Below are 16,856 nucleotides of genomic sequence, written 5' to 3'. Positions count from 1 at the left end.
TAATAATTAAAAAAAAGAAAAAATATTATTATTTTTTATTTTTTTACATTTAAAAATTAAATTAATAATAATAACCACACTCCCTGTCCACTTACCTTTTAAGCAAAGGTAACTGGACAGAGAGATGAAGCCTTAAAAAACTTCCCTCTCATTTCCTCTGCATTACTCCCGGTCACCACAAGAGGGCGCCAGTTCCCCTAGCCTCTCATCTCACAGAAGAAGGCCGAAAAGCCGGGGCCTTAATTTTTGGATGGCGCGGAAGTCCGTGCACTCGAGGAGAAGGTGGGGGGGCGCAAAAGGGACAGGACACCTCCTGCAGGTCGCTAATTCTAGTCGCAAATGCAACCTGGCGCCCAGGTTTGTCGAGCCCTGTGTAGATGAAGGTGCACAAGCAACAGGGTAATCGCAGCCTTGGGAGGATTGTGACGCAAGGGTCATTCAAGAATTTGGGGGGGTTCACAAGGCGTGGACTACGGCTGGTGTCAGTGCTTCAGGAGCCACCACACACAAACCTATACAGGACATGGGCTACAACTGTCGCATTCCTTGTGTAAAGCCACTCTTGAACCAGAGACAACGTCAGATGCGTCTTACCTAGGCTAAGGAGAAAAAGGACTGGACTGTTGCTCAGTGGTCCAAAGTGCTTTTTTCGATGAAAGTAAATTTTGCATTTCATTTGGAAATCCTGGTCCCAGAGTCTGGAGGAAGAGAGGAGAGGCATAGAATCCAAGATGCATGAGGTCCAGTGTGAACATCTGTACCAGTGCACAAAACATCTGCAAGAGTGCTCCATAGTGACATCAACATCTGTTCGTGTCTGCTGGTGGATGATCAACATCTTTTATAGTGTACAAGTGCACAAAAACATCTGTTAGTGTACCAGTGTCCCACCAATAAATAAAACATTTAAAGCTCCCCCGTGCTCATGTGCAAAGGTGAACGCACACATTGGTCCTGTACACATACAGTGGGTACGGAAAGTATTCAGACCCCCTTAAATTTTTCACTCTTTGTTATATTGCAGCCATTTGCTAAAATCATTTAAGTTCATTCTTCTTCCTCATGAATGTACACATAGCACCCCATACTGACAGAAAAACACAGAATTGTTGACATTGTTGCAGATTTATTAAAAAAGAAAAACTGAAATATCACATGGTCCTAAGTATTCAGACCCTTTGCTGTGACACTCATATATTTAACTCAGGTGCTTTCCATTTCTTCTGATCATCCTTGAGATGGTTCTACACCTTCATTCGAGTCCAGCTGTGTTTGATTATACTGATTGGACTTGATTAGGAAAGCCACACACCTGTCTATATAAGACCTTCCAGATCACAATGCATGTCAGAGCAAATGAGAATCATGAGGTCAAAGGAACTGCCTAAAGAGCTCAGAGACAGAATTGTGGCAAGGCACAGATCTGGTCAAGGTTACAAAAAGATTTCTGCTGCACTTAATGTTCCTAAGAGCACAGTGGCCTCCATAATCCTCAAATGGAAGACGTTTGGGACGACCAGAACCCTTCCTAGAGCTGGCCGTCCGGCCAAACTGAGCTATCGGGGGAGAAGAGCCTTGGTGAGAGAGGTAAAGAAGAACCCAAAGATCACTGTGGCTGAGCTCCAGAGATGCAGTCAGGAGATGGGAGAAAGTTGTAGAAAGTCAACCATCACAGCAGCCCTCCGCCAGTCGGGACTTTATGGCAGAGTGGCCCGACGGAAGCCTCTCCTCAGTGTAAGACACATGAAAGCCCGCATGGAGTTTGCTAAAAAACACCTGAAGGACTCCAAGATGGTGAGAAATAAGATTCTCTGCTCTGATGAGACCAAAATAGAACTTTTTGGTCTTAATTCTAAGCGGTATGTGTGGAGAAAACCAGGCACTGCTCATCACCTGTCCAATACAGTCCCAACAGTGAAGCATGGTGGTGGCAGTATCATGCTGTGGGGGTGTTTTTCAGCTGCAGATACAGGACGACTGGTTGCAATCGAGGGAAAGATGAATGCGGCCAAGTACAGGGATATCCTGGACAAAAACCTTCTCCAGAGTGCTCTGGACCTCAGACTGGGCCGAAGGTTTACCTTCCAACAAGACAATGACCCTAAGCACACAGCTAAAATAAGGAAGGAGTGGCTTCACAACAACTCTGTGACTGTTCTTGAATGGCCCAGCCAGAGCCCTGACTTAAACCCAATTGAGCATCTCTGGAGAGACCTAAAAATGGCTGTCCACCAACGTTTACCATCTAACCTGACAGAACTGGAGAGGATCTGCAAGGAGGAATGGCAGAGAATCCCCAAATCCAGGTGTGAAAGACTTGTTGCATCTTTCCCAAAAAGACTCCTGGCTGTATTAGATCAAAAGGGGGCTTCTACTAAATACTGAGCAAAGGGTCTGAATACTTAGGACCATGTGATATTTCAGTTTTTCTTTTTTAATAAATCTGCAACAATGTCAACAATTCTGTGTTTTTCTGTCAGTATGGGGTGCTATGTGTACATTCATGAGGAAGAAGAATGAACTTAAATGATTTTAGCAAATGGCTGCAATATAACAAAGAGTGAAAAATTTAAGGGGGTCTGAAGACTTTCCGTACCCACTGTATGTAAACGGCTATCGCACCACACGTATTGCTGTGAATGTGAGAGCGAGAGCAATTATTCTAGCACCAGACCTTCTGTGTAACTCTCTAAACTGGCGTCACCTATGGAGATTTTTAAAATATCGAAGTTTCACAAGCGTGCACAATTTTAAAGTGTGATATGTTTTGTATCTATGTACCCCAAGCAACACCATATTTTATTCTTTACCAAAAATGTGGGTATTTTATTGTCTTTATGCGTATTGAAATTAAATAAAATGTATGTGTTAAGCCCCATACACACGTACCGAATGTCGGCCGAATGATCGGTAGTCTTTTGTCTGGTGCTGTCCTGTCGGCTGAAAAGTGCTTAAGACTGCACACGAATTTTGTCGGCCGACAACAGCCGACTGCAGAAGTGATGTCATGTGATGGTTAAACTTCTGTGTGTTTTTTCTTCTCTGAGCATGCCCAGTCTTGCTAATCTGCTGTTTGTCGGCCGAATTCTGTACTGACTGGCGAACAATCGGCCGTTCTGGTGACGGCCAACAAATATTTTAAAGTCTGCACGGCAGATTCTGTTCGGCCAAAAATGCGCTGTCGGAAGCATCATACTAACAAGCCTACAATCGGCCGATCGGTCGTCGGCTGAATATTTACGGTCGACAATCGGTAGGGGGCTTTAGTGTGTAAAATTGCATTTGAAAAACTGCTGCGCAAATACCGTGTGACTTAAAATTTTTCAAAACCCACCATTTTATTCTCTAGGGCCTCTGCAAGCGAAGTTAGATTTTTCACTTTTAACAGTGTCGGAATAAGGTCTGGTCTTAAAGTGGATAATGCCTGAAGGTGCTCCTTGAATGTTGTGCTTCTCTGTGGCTAGGCTGTGAAAAAGTCTTACACATATGGTATCTCCATACTCTGAACAAGTAGCAGAATGTGTTTTGGGGTGTAGTAGTTGCAAGTATGCCTATGTCGTGTGTGAGAAATCATTTAATATGAAAAAAAAAGAATTGTGGGGGAAAAAAGTAAAATTTCAAAAAACTTGCAACGCCTCTTGCTAAATACCTTGGACTGTCTACTTTCCAAAAAGTGGTAATTTGGGGGGTATTTGTACTGTCTTGATCTGTTAGGGCCTCAAGAAATGGGATAGGCCGTCAGTACCTCAGCTGTGATCAATTTTCAGTGATTGGTACCTTAGCTTGTAGACTCTATAACCTTCACACAGACCAAATAATATATACCGATTTGGGTTATTTTTACCAAAGAAATGTAGCAGCATAAATTTTGGTCAAAATTAATAAAGAAGAACTACTTATTTGCAAAATTTTATAACGGAAACTAAGAAACGCATTTTCTTTCAAAATTTTATTTTTTTTTTTTGAAAAAAAAATCTTTCATATACCTGTAGATTGACCACAAAGCAGTGAGGCAGAGGAACCCGCCAGCAGGGGGCGAGGGACGCTGACTCACCCAACCAAAACTGCGGGAGCAGAGAGCCAACACTGCATGAGTGTCAAACAATGAAAGGAAAAAATTGGGCCATGGGGGATTTTTATGGTGCCGTAAGACTAAATATACACACAATTCATAGAAAAAAGGATATAAAATTGAACAGCTTTATTAATACAGACAAACAGACTATTAAAATCTTGTCAAAGATGACGAGAAAATACATAACATTTTCACAGACAAAACCATGATAATGAAAAAAGGAGCAAGAACAATGACCCTTATCCCAAAGGAGAATGCCACTCAATCTCACCCACTCGGCGCTAAGGTGCTTGGTGCTACATATAATAGCGTGTAAAAATGGGGTGGTAAAACCGTCAAATATTAAAATCAATTAAAATTGATATAAAAACAGTAAAACACAAATCATAAAAGTAAACCCTTTCGGATCTCAGCAGCTGTTATATATATACAAGAAACTATGAAGATGGTGTGTACATATAATAAATCACATGCAAACACTAACAGCGCTATCATTAATCACATAGTCCATCATGTGACATATCTATAATGAACTTCAATCAAATAATGTCCAGTTTGCTGGCATCATCTCCACAAAATCCTGTGTATGTGTTCAAGTGCTCTGATACAAAGGAAGGTGCCCCTTCACCACACCGGCATGCCCCGCAAGCAGTGCCCACGTACCTCACTGTGGTGAAATGAAAGCCCAACAAGATAAGCTCGGGATGGACAACCTCTATCCAACAGGCCAGGCACTTCACAGGGATGATGGTTCACCATAGGAGATGCAAAGACAGGACCAATAAGGCACTCTTTATGACACAGCTCCGGACTTCCATAAAACTGCAGACTGGATCACTCCATGTATGCCATATCCTCAGTCACTGACCTGCCTCCTCCGCCTCAGTGACTGAGGATATGGCATACATGGAGTGATCCAGTCTGCAGTTTTATGGAAGTCCGGACCCGCTGGCAGCAGGGAAAACGATCCAGTCCCGGATCCTCAGAGACAGGAAGGCGAGTGAGGGCATGCCGGTGTGGTGAATGGGCACCTTCCTTTGTATCAGAGCACTTGAACACATACACAGGATTTTGTGGAGATGATGCCAGCAAACTGGACATTATTTGATTGAAGTTCATTATAGATATGTCACATGATGGACTATGTGATTAATGATAGCGCTGTTAGTGTTTGCATGTGATTTAGGTCCTCTTTATTGTGAAATCTGGGGTCAAAAGACCTCACAACTACACTAAAAAAAAAAAAAAAAAGCATTGAAAAAAAATCAGCCCTTTTAAACTGGTTGCTAGGCAACGATGTTTGACGTCGCTCCGGTCCTCCAAGACCGTAGAGTCGAGTGAGGGCCATCTTGCCCTCACTCGCCTTCCTGTCTCTGAGGATCCGGGGCTGGATCATTTTCCCTGCTGCCAGCGGGTCCGGACTTCCATAAAACTGCAGACTGGATCACTCCATGTATGCCATATCCTCAGTCACTGAGGCGGAGGAGGCAGGTCAGTGACTGAGGATATGGCATACATGGAGTGATCCAGTCTGCAGTTTTATGGAAGTCCGGAGCTGTGTCATAAAGAGTGCCTTATTGGTCCTGTCTTTGCATCTCCTATGGTGAACCATCATCCCTGTGAAGTGCCTGGCCTGTTGGATAGAGGTTGTCCATCCCGAGCTTATCTTGTTGGGCTTTCATTTCACCACAGTGAGGTACGTGGGCACTGCTTGCGGGGCATGCCGGTGTGGTGAAGGGGCACCTTCCTTTGTATCAGAGCACTTGAACACATACACAGGATTTTGTGGAGATGATGCCAGCAAACTGGACATTATTTGATTGAAGTTCATTATAGATATGTCACATGATGGACTATGTGATTAATGATAGCGCTGTTAGTGTTTGCATGTGATTTATTATATGTACACACCATTTTGATAAAACCATGATAATGCTTAATTTCTACAGGTTACCAGCTTAGAGTTATAGAGCAGTTCTATGGCTCAAATTATTGCTCTCGCTCTAAGGATTGTGATGATACCTCACATGTGCGGTTTGAACACCGTTTACATATGTGGGCGTGACTTCCATATGCGTTCCCTTCTGCACGCGAGCTAACAGGGACAGGGCGCTTTAATTTTTTTTCTCCTATATTTTTTTTTTTTTTATTATATTTTATTTTTACAGTTTAAAAAAAAAAAAAAAAAATGTGATGATTTTTAATCCTATTACATGGAATGTAAACATCCCTTGTAATAGAAATAGTCATGACAGGTCCTCTTTATTGTGAAATCTGGGGTCAAAAGACCTCACAACTACACTAAAAAAAAAAAAAAAAAAAAAAAGCATTGAAAAAAAATCAGCCCTTTTAAACTGGTTGCTAGGCAACGATGTTTGACGTCGCTCCGGTCCTCCAAGACCGTAGAGTCGAGTGAGGGCCATCTTGCCCTCACTCGCCTTCCTGTCTCTGAGGATCCGGGACATGATCGTTTTCCCTGCTGCCAGCGGGTCCTGTAAGCGGGGAAAACGGCCAGGGCGTGGCGGAAGGATCTCTTCCGCCACACCGTAAGGGTGATCCCGCGGCGAATCCGCCACTGGAACCACCCTTATCTGAAAGATGATCGCAAGCCGTTTTAAAAAATACTGAGGTTATGGCAGCTATCTGCTGCCAAAACCCGATATTTAGCGTCAAAGGACCGACGTAAAACTGCGGCGGTCTGTAAGTGGTTAAAGGGATCCTAAACATTTTTTACTGTAATGCATTAAAGTAACAACTGTTTAGGCATTGGTATTTGGCCCTTATTCGATCCAGCGATGTGCACATCAGCAGCTCTTCCCTCCTGCTCTCTCTCCTCAATTCCGGGTCTCGCAGACTTTGCTGAGGCAGCGGGAGCCATTGGCTCTTACTGCTGTCAATCAAAGCGAGTGATGCGGGAACAGGACCATGCATCTATTGACACAGGCAGCGGGGCTCTGGAGCGAGCGCACACGAGTGTTCCCATGGGAAGCCGCTTCCTATTGGAGGCACTAACTGGAAAGGAGGAGCCAGGAGCACCCACGGGGGACCTAAGAAGAGGAGGTGTGGGGTCCCTCTTTGCAATTCTATTGCACAGAGCATGTAAGTATAGACATGTTTGTTGTGCAGAAGGGAGGAGTCAGGAGAAGAAAGAGATGACACATCAGCTAGCTGGGCTCTCTGCATCTAATATAGACCTGAAATGGTTGCTTGATCCAACTGCTTTTGCTAGATTGGTAAGCACTAAAGCAGGGGTCTCCAAACTGCGGCCCGGGGGCCAGATGTGGCCCTTTGCTTGCCTTTATCTGGCCCTAAGGGCACTTTTTCTCCAACTGGTATGATGCACTATCCCTCCCACTGATACCAACAAGGGGGCATTATTTCCTCCACCGATACCAATGATGGGATACTATTCCTCCTACTAATAGGGGCACTACTCCTCCTCCTACTGACCACCAGCCCTGAGGCCATATTTATTCTCACTGATGCTGGGCCCGGGATATTTTCTGCCCCCACTGGCCAAAATCCGGCCCTCCTAAAGTCTGAAGAACAATAAACTGGACCTTCCTTTGAAAAGTTTGGAGACCCCTGCACTAAAGGGTTCCTTCATACCTGTGCTTGCAATAACTTGTTTTTTTTTTTTATATCCTCCCCAAAAACAAAAAAACTACTCTTTACTACTACTATTATTTATCTCGGTGCAGCATACTACAGTGCATTTCATCTGTATTTTGAGGCTCAATAAAGGGGTGCCATTTAGAATGAATTCTAACCGCATGCATCTCTAGCATACGTAAGACCTAACTAATTCATTAGCCTATACTGTACGTACCGGGCCAACCTGCATGTTTAATACGGGTACCCATTCTTATAAAACAGGCACGTGCTGCATTTATGGGCTAATGAATTATTTTTCAATCAAGTTTTTATTTTGAATGTGTTTAGGTGAATAAACTGTACTTAATCTGCTTCTTTCTAATTTAGAATTAATATTTGTGTTGATGTTTTCATAGAGGATCCATATGAAAGCGAGACAAGTCTAACTTTATTTTATTTTTTTTCGTTATTTTAGGCCATAAGCCATCATGGAGCCTAGTACTACCAAGCCAAAAGTTCCCGACTTCCTTTCCAACTTGGGAAAACCCACACTGCGAGGTGTACGCAAGTGCCCACACTGTGGTACCTACAACGGAACCCGGGGCCTCAGCTGCAAGAATAAGAGCTGTGGCACTGTATTCCGCTGCCGAGATGTCAAACAGCCAACTAAGGATGCCGTTAAGCTGCTCACTGGTTCTGACATGCAGATCTTCTCAGTCAAACAGAGGGACAAAGGACCTGACCACAGATGTCTGGTGGTATTAGGAATTTCAGAGACCACCATCCAGACAGCTGAAGGCACAATAATCACTCATATTAGCTCAGGACGATGTTTTGCACCCGGGTGTCTTAAAGCTGCAGCCCGAGGGGTGGTAGAGAATCAGTGCCAGCACATTAAGATGGCCTTAAATTGCCAAGTTGAAGCAGAGGCACTACAGTTGAAAAGTTCAGTCTTGAATGCCATGCAGATCCCAGCAGAAATTAAACAAGACATCTGGGAACTTGCTAGTGAGTGCTTGGGACCAATGGTTCAGAAGGTGACCAAATCCATCTTTGTAGTGCGTTGTAAAATCACCCAGCAGAACAGTCTTGGTTACCTTCACGTATACCTGACACGGAGAGATGGCCTACAGAAAGGAGTGGGGCACCTTTTCCAGTGTTCCTGTGAGTCTAAAGCATTGGCATCTAAGACCGAGATCCAGGACAAATGTGTGCATTACTACACCTGCCTGGCTGCTTTCGCCAGTGACGACATCCTCTCTGAACAGTTCACAGAACATTTCTATGTCATGTCTGAAGGTAAGAAGTGCAGTCCTGTAACTAGTGTGACATGGGAGCCAGGCGTAAAGTTTATTTTTAGGGAAAATGCCCAAAAAAAAAAAACATTTATTACTAAACAAGTTATTTACTGAATGCAGTGAAGCACTATCAGATTCTGTGGTTTTTTTTTTTCCATCAGTGAGTATGAGTATAGACACAAAGTGCTCACGGTTATTGATTACCGAAACCTTTTGCGGTGCCATTTGAACCCATACAAAATGAATGGGCTCAAATCGTACTACAAAGAATTCCTGTTTTCAAAAGGAATGTGGTCTGATTTCTTAATAAATCAAAGGTACAGTGCTAATATGTGCCAAATATCAATACCACTGTGCAAATGAGCAAGATCAGGTGCTTGAAAATAATCAAAGTGACACTGTGCAAATATACTTATAAAGTGCAATGAAATATCCAAACTTCTTTGCTAATAAAGCACAAGATAAAGTGCCTACGAATATTCAAAAGTGACAATATGCAAAATAAATCATAGTGCATGTAGAATTCTCATAAAGTGCAAAGGAATGTCCAGAATATATCAGTCCATTAGTGCGCTGGGAGTGATCAGAAGTGAATAATATATCTAACTCATTGAGCGAACCTAATGGAACACCACCTGTAGAGGAGAGATCTTTATCCCTCAGGGGAACTGCTTACTTGGACCAGGTGGTAAAACACGGGTCTGAGTTTAAGGTGAGAGGCCATCCTTGGGTGGTGGTGGTGGTGGAAGCACTAGCACTTTCAAGCACCTTTTCAGCTTATTTTACACAGGGCGGAGGAAGCTACTAATGGACTGATATATTCTGGACATTCCTTTGCACTTTCTGAGAATTCTACGTGCACTATGTGATTTCTTTTGCACATTGTCACTTTTGAATATTTGTAGGCACTTTATCTTGTGCTTTATTAGCAAAGAAGTTTGGCTATTTCATTGCACGTTATAAGTATATTTGCACACTTTAATTTTTTTCAAGTACCTTATCTTGTTCATTTGTGGTATTGATATTTGGCACTTATTAGCGCTGTACCCTTGATTTATTAGGATTTTTTGACTTTGCAGTGATAAGCTTTGTTGGTATATCAGCTGCCTGTATACACTTACACTTATTAGTTGCGCTGATTTATTTACTTTACACAGTGGTCTGATTTCCGTCCGAATCACATGCGGTTTCCCCCACCACACCTGTGTAAACCCAGACTTGTCATAGTGACTTGAGCCTGGGTTTACATAGGAGCAGTGGGGCAAACCGCATGTTATTCGGACAGGAATGGCACCGCATTCCTGTTCAAATCACATGCAATTCTTTGCAGTGCGATTTGAGCCCATTCATTTTGTATGGGCTCCAATGGCACCACAAAGGTATTGGTTTAAGGTATCGGAAATATTGCAAGTGCTTAATATCGGCGCAACCCTACCATTCAAAAAATTAACACTGCTGTCGAGAATTTGAAGTGGCAGTTGATTTATAGGAATGGCAGAAGGCATGCGTTTAATACATGTTGCATCGACATGTATTTTAGACATTAAGTATTACAGAGCTATGGTACCTATTCATCTTTTGCTGCTGAGAGCTTTAATCCCTACAAGTCACCGCAGTAGGCTAGAACTACAAAGGACATTTTTAGTAGGTTAGAGAAGTTCCGCCTGGAAAGTCAGAAGCTACAAACACTGTACTTTCTGACTTTTAATATATAGATACTTACCTGTCTAGGGAGCCTGCGATGTTGGCACCCCAGCCAATTTTCGGATCAGCTGTCAGGGGTTGCCGCCACCATTCATCATAAGTGAAACCTGACAGGCGGCTGCTTACTGCGCATGCGTGAAGCGCGCTGCGCTTCCTAATTGGCTCGGCGGCAGGGAAAGGAGGAGGCAGGCCGAACTTCCACGGATTACTACCGAGTGGGGGGATCGGCAGAGCTGGGGGTTACTACCGAGTGGGGGGATCGGCAGAGCTGGGGGTTACTACTGAGTGGGGGGATCGGCAGAGCTGGGGGTTACTACTGAGTGGGGGATCGGCAGAGCTGGGGGTTACTACTGAGGTGGAGGGGATCGGCAGAGCTGAGCGTTACTACTGAGTGGAGAGGATCTTCTGAACGTGGGGAACTAATTAACTGGGGATTAGCTGAGTGGGTGTACAACTGGGCTGGGGTTCTATTGGGCCCCTTTCAAACCGAAAACCAACACATACAGTGCATTTGCCAAACTTCATTAAAGCTCCAAAAAAGCATCACTGAAGCATCAACAAAATATCAAAAAAGCATGTTGAAACGGTAGGTGCTTTAATGTGTGTTCAAAGTTGAAGCAAGTGTAAATAAGCCCTTAATCAGCTATTCATTTTAAAAACTTAGTGTGCAGATATAATTTTCTCAGTAAATAATACTAAAAACAGCACATGCATACAATGTGCTATACAGTATAAATGTACAGCAATTTATTTTTTTGGTTTTACTTATAATTTCAAGAATATTGATTGGAAACTATGGTGGTAATCATGTCATGTGTAAATTGCTCATACCACTGATCCCCTGCTGATTTTGTAGGTTTGCCCACTTAACAAAGAAATGAAGGGTCTATCCATTTTTATCATAGTTGTACTTTAAATGATAGAGACAGACTATCAACCAAAAATCCAGAAAAAACACATGATACGAATGTTATAAATTGTGTTGCAGTTCAGTGAGTAAAATAAGTATTTGATCCCATACCAACCAACTATTTCTGGCTTCCACAGACTGGCTACAGTATGTGCTCATGTGGTACACAGATTAGTCCTGTCCATTTTAAGATGCTCCTAACGACAACTCGTTATGTGTATAAAAGACACCTGTCCACAGAATCTTTCTTCCTTTCAAACCATCATGGGCAAGACCAAAGAGCTGTCAAAGGACGTCGGGGACAAGAAAGTAGACCTGCACAAGGCTGGAATGGGCTACAAGACCATCAGCAAGAAGGTTGGTGAGAAGGAGACAACTGATGGAGTTATTATTTGTTAGTGGAAGAAATACAAAATAACCATCAATCGCCCTGGGTCTGGAGAACCGTACAAGATTTTGCCTTATGGGGTAAGGATGACCATGAGAAAAGTGAGGGATCAGCCCAGAACCACAGTGGAGGAGCTTTTGAATGATCTCAAGGCAGTTGGGATCACAGTTACCAAAAAACCATTGGTAAGACAATACGCCATGGATTGAAATCCTGCAGCGCTTGCAAGGTCCCCCTCCTTAAGGCAGAAATACAGGCCCGTCTGAAGTTTGCCAATGAACATCTAAATGCTTCAAACGGATTGGGAGAAAGTCAGATGAGACCAAAATTTGAGCTTTTTGGCAATAACTTAACTCGCCGTGTTTGGAGGAAAAAAAATGTTGACTATGACCCTAAGAACGTTATCCCTACAGTCAAGCACGGAGGTGGAAACATTATGCTTTGGGGCTGTTTCTCTGCTAAAGGTACAGGCCAACTTTGCCGCATTGAGGGGTCAATTATAAGGGCCATGTATTGTAAAAACTTGGGTGATAACCTTCTTCCCCCAGCCAGAACTCTGAAGATGGGTCTTCCAGCGTGACAATGACCCAAAACATACCGCCAAGGCAACAAAGGAGTAGCTCAAGAAGAAGCACGTTAAGGTCATGGAGTGGCCTAGCGAGTCTCCAGACCTTAATCCTACAGAAAATGTATGGAGTGAGCTGAAACTTGGAGTTACCAAGCGACAGCCAAAAAATGTTAATGATTTAGAGAAGATCTGTTAAGAAGAGTGGACCAAAATTCCTCCTGAGATGTATGCAAACCTGGTTACTAAGTACGAGAAATGTCTTACCTCTGCTTGTAAACCAGGGTTTCTCCACCAAGTACTCAGTCATGTTTGCTTAGGGATCAAATACTGATTTTACTCACTGAACTGCAACTCAATTTATAACATTTGTATCAATTGTTGTTGTTTTTATTTTTTTTCTAGATTTTTGGTTGATTATCTGTCTGTATCATTTAAAATACACCTATGATGACCATTATAGACCCTTCATTTATTTAGCCCCCTCATTTCTTTGTAAGTGGGTAAACTTACAAAATCTGCAGGGGATCAAATAATTTTCCCCACTGTACACTTTTAATATGAACACAACCAACATTGTTAACATATGTCAGTAAATGACTATCCTCCTCGTGTTTTTTTGATATACCAGACCTAAGGGTCTCATTTACACAAAATATGTATTCTGCATTTTGTGGCCCATTCACAAAATGTAGGCTGTAGTGTTGAGCCTGCATTATGTCAAAGAGTTTTTCTCTTAGCTTACTGCAACAGAGAGAACTTTGTGATTGGAGCTGAGGCCAGTCATATCACTTTGACAGGTTGCATGTCTTCATAACTGTAGTTAACCACTTAAGCCCCGGAAGATTTTACCCCCATTCCGACCAGGGTTTTTTTTTGCGATTTGGCACTGCGTGACTTTAACGGACATTTGCGCGGTTGTGCGACGCTGTACCTAAACAAATTTGTCATCCTTTTTTTCCCACAAACAGAGCTTTCTTTTGGTGGTATTTGGTCACCTGTGCGATTTTTTGATCATGCGCTATAAACAAAAAAAGAGCGTAAATTTTGCAAAAATAACAATATTTTTCACATTTTTTTTATATGAAATTCCCCCCCAAAAAAATGTAAAAATCAAAATTTTTTTAACATTTTTGGCCAATTTGTTTTCTGCTACATATGTTTGGTAAAAAAAAAATGCATAAAGCGTATTTTGATTGGTTTGCGCAAATGTTATCGCGTTTACTAACAAAGGGAAAGATTTTTGTTGTTTTTTTTTTTTTTAACGCGTAATGGCGGCGATCTGTGTTTTTTTTTTTTTTTTTTTTTTTTTTGCGGTACTGCGACATTGCGGCGGACAGATTGGACCCTTGACTGACACTTTTGGGGTTACCAGTGACATTTCTGTCTGTCTGTCTAACTGTGATTGGCTGTGGCTTGATGTGTAGGAACAATGATCAATGGTCCTACATAGTAGAACCGTATGATCACTGTTTCTACACAGGGGAGAATGACAGGCGGCTTGTTTACATCAGCCGCCTGCCTTTCTCCCGCTGTACCGACGATCGCCGAGTGACCGGCTGACATCGGGTCCACCGGTCACACGCGTGGGGGGGGGTTCGGGAGCGCGCCTCCAGTGGCGCGCGCTCGCTCCCTAGACCCTCCCAGGCTAGCGACATAGACCTACGTCGCTCTGCCTGTGAGGGGCTGACCGCCGCAGTAAATAGTCGTGCGGCGGTCGGCAAGCGGTTAAAAAAAGTGTTTTTTTTTTTTGGGTAATGCAGGCAGTTGGATTCTTCTTTTCATGGTGAGGCTCACTTTTGACCTTTTTCATAGTTATTTGTGATCTATTAAATGCAACAAGTTAAGATATGTTAAGATATTTGACATGTTTGTTAAAATTGCACAGGCCTAAAAGAGATCACAGTCTTAGAAACCGACAGCAAGATGGAAACTGTGGAAACCGTGGTGCAGATACATGAAGAATCCTCACCATTGCTAAAACCCAAGAAACTGAGAAAAGATGACTCCCCAGGTGATAGGTCTATGTATTTTCTTTAAGTTTAATACTGGAAATTTAAAACTGGAATTGCTGAACATGCTTGTTTCCTGGCTGGCATGCTGTCCCTCTTCTAAGTAGTACTTTGGGTCACTGACCTAGAACAAGTATGTAAATTTAGACTTCTGAATTTTAAGATTGGAATGCTTCTTTTGGGTTTGTGATTTGGTCAGTACCACAACCAGTAAGCAAGTATGAAAACCAGTAGGGTTGCACCGATACTTTCGGTCAAGTACTCACCAGTACTGAGTACTGATGCCTTTTGCAGTGCGATTTGATCCTATACAAAATGAATGGGCTCAAATTGCACTGCAAAGAATCGCATGTGATTTGAACAATAATGTGGTGCAATTCCTGTCCAAATCGCATTTGGTTTCCCCCACTGCTCTTGTGTGAACCCAGGCTGAACGCATTGACAAGCCTGGGTTCACACAGGAGCGGTGCAGGAAACTGCGTTCGATTCAGACAGGAATTGCACTGCATTTCTGTTCAAATCGCATACCATTCTTTGCAGTTCGATTTTAGCTTATTAATTTTGTAATTTTGAAAATACTCAGTATCTGCATTGGCATTGGTGCAACTCTAGTAACCAGACAACTAAAGGTCAGCTGTGGCAGCCCATTAATCTTTTGTGACACTTACTTCAAGCTTGTCTCTGACCTAATGAAAAGCGAGTGGGGCAATTAACAAAAGAATGTTGCATGAGATATTTGGGTCTTGTCATATGAAAAATGTCAATTCACTGCTGGTTTATGCGCCCTTTAAAACAAAAATAAGAATACTTAATTGCAGGCCTTATTACCCACTTCAGCTTCAAAAGGTTTTACCCACTTCCTGACCAGAGCACTTTTTGCAATTTAGCACTGCACTGCTTAACTGGTAATTGCGTGGTCCTTTGTTTCCCCACAAATAGACTGACGCCTCCTTTTGAAAATATTTGTGAAAATATTCCTGGACCTTCCATCATCAGGCGTCAGTGGTTCAGGTGTGCATGGCGGCTACGTGGTGATCTGTACACATGTTCACAAAGTTTTAGAAGGTGGATGTACTTCAAAGTTTTGCAGGCTGGGGTTGCAGAGGCTCCTGCCTCTTGAGGGTGTATTTTTTCCTGGTGGTGAGCTCCAGTTGTTCTTGGTTGAGCTACTGGTTTACCTGATTGACTGACTATGTTTAGCACTTGTTGGGAATTATATTTCCTTCTGTGTTTTCCCTCCCCTCATATTGACCCTGCTTTAGGACGTCCCAAGGGTCTAAGAAGACATGGAGCTGTGTCCGTCAGTGAACAAAAGAGAAAAAATAGATTTTTTTTTTTCTTGCCGTAAAATCTTTTTCTCTGAAGTTCACTCACGGACACAGCACCTGCCCCTCTGTTGGACTGAGTTATGTATTCTTCTGACACTGCTTGTTACAACCTGAAGTCCTATAGCAGGAAATTATGGCATACCCCCTTGGACTGCCTCAGGGGCGTAGCCAAAATTGTTTTTCGTCTAGTCCTTCTTCTGAAATAAGAGCAGCATAAGCCCAAGGGTCTAAGAAGAAATGGGTGCTGTGTCCGTCAGTGAACCTCAGAGAAAAGAATTTTACGGTAAGACAAAAATCAATTTTCTCTTACGTCTTCTGACAGTCGCCGCCCGATGGTATTAGCCTTCACTAATGGGTAATGGCGCACTCTGCAGGAGCAGACTAGGCAGATAATTATCAGGTTAATACAAAAAAACTTTTGTACCTCAGCACGCCACTAGGGGGCCATCCCGCAGCCATTACCAGAAACCCAATCTGATATTACTTCAGTTTCATGCTGTCTAGCTTCAGGAGCAGAGCTTTAGGTCTTTCTCTGCTGAGACCTAGCGTCTTGGTTTTTCCTATATATATATATATATATATAATATATATATATATTTTTTTTTTTTTCTGGATTTCAGTGTTTTTTCTCTTTACGCAATAGATTTTTATTTCTTCTCACTATCACTAGTTAGTCAGGAATTCCTTTCCTGGAGGACTACAAGTGACTGCAGAGCTGGGCCTCGGACTGGGTATCATAGATCCTTATGGAGTCCCAGCCTGCCAACGAGCGTGGCAGGTTACTGGTACGCCCAGGCCTCGCAACGACAGTGCCCCTCCATATGGGAACGAGCCACCGGAGCTCGCTTCGCAGAGGATGTCTCAACCCGGATCGCCCGCGTGTTGCCAGCTTCTCTCCTTAGCTGAAAGCACCTCCACTTAGGGTGGGAGGCCTCCCGTTTTTGAGCGGTGCCCGCTGCTGGACTGGTGAGTACTGAACCCC

The 16,856-nt window shown here is 43.0% G+C and overlaps 1 protein-coding gene across 2 annotated transcripts in view; it reads left to right on the top strand.

Annotated features, from left to right (window-relative positions):
- The window catches only part of LOC309553879 (uncharacterized protein C2orf42 homolog), an 80,024-nt gene that overhangs the window by 2,623 nt on the left and 60,545 nt on the right, over positions 1-16,856 (top strand). For both annotated transcript variants that reach the window (XM_082255361.1, XM_082255360.1), the window contains exons 2-3: positions 8,145-8,968; positions 14,423-14,548. In XM_082255361.1, coding sequence (XP_082111487.1) covers positions 8,158-8,968; positions 14,423-14,548 — 937 coding nt within the window. In that variant the 5' untranslated portion in view covers positions 8,145-8,157. The remainder of the gene's footprint in view (positions 1-8,144; positions 8,969-14,422; positions 14,549-16,856) is intronic.

This window comes from Pelophylax lessonae (assembly GCF_965119305.1).
Source record: "Pelophylax lessonae genome assembly, chromosome: 4".
NCBI classification, from domain to species: domain Eukaryota; kingdom Metazoa; phylum Chordata; class Amphibia; order Anura; family Ranidae; genus Pelophylax; species Pelophylax lessonae.
This window is presented reverse-complemented; position numbering and strand designations above follow the sequence as displayed.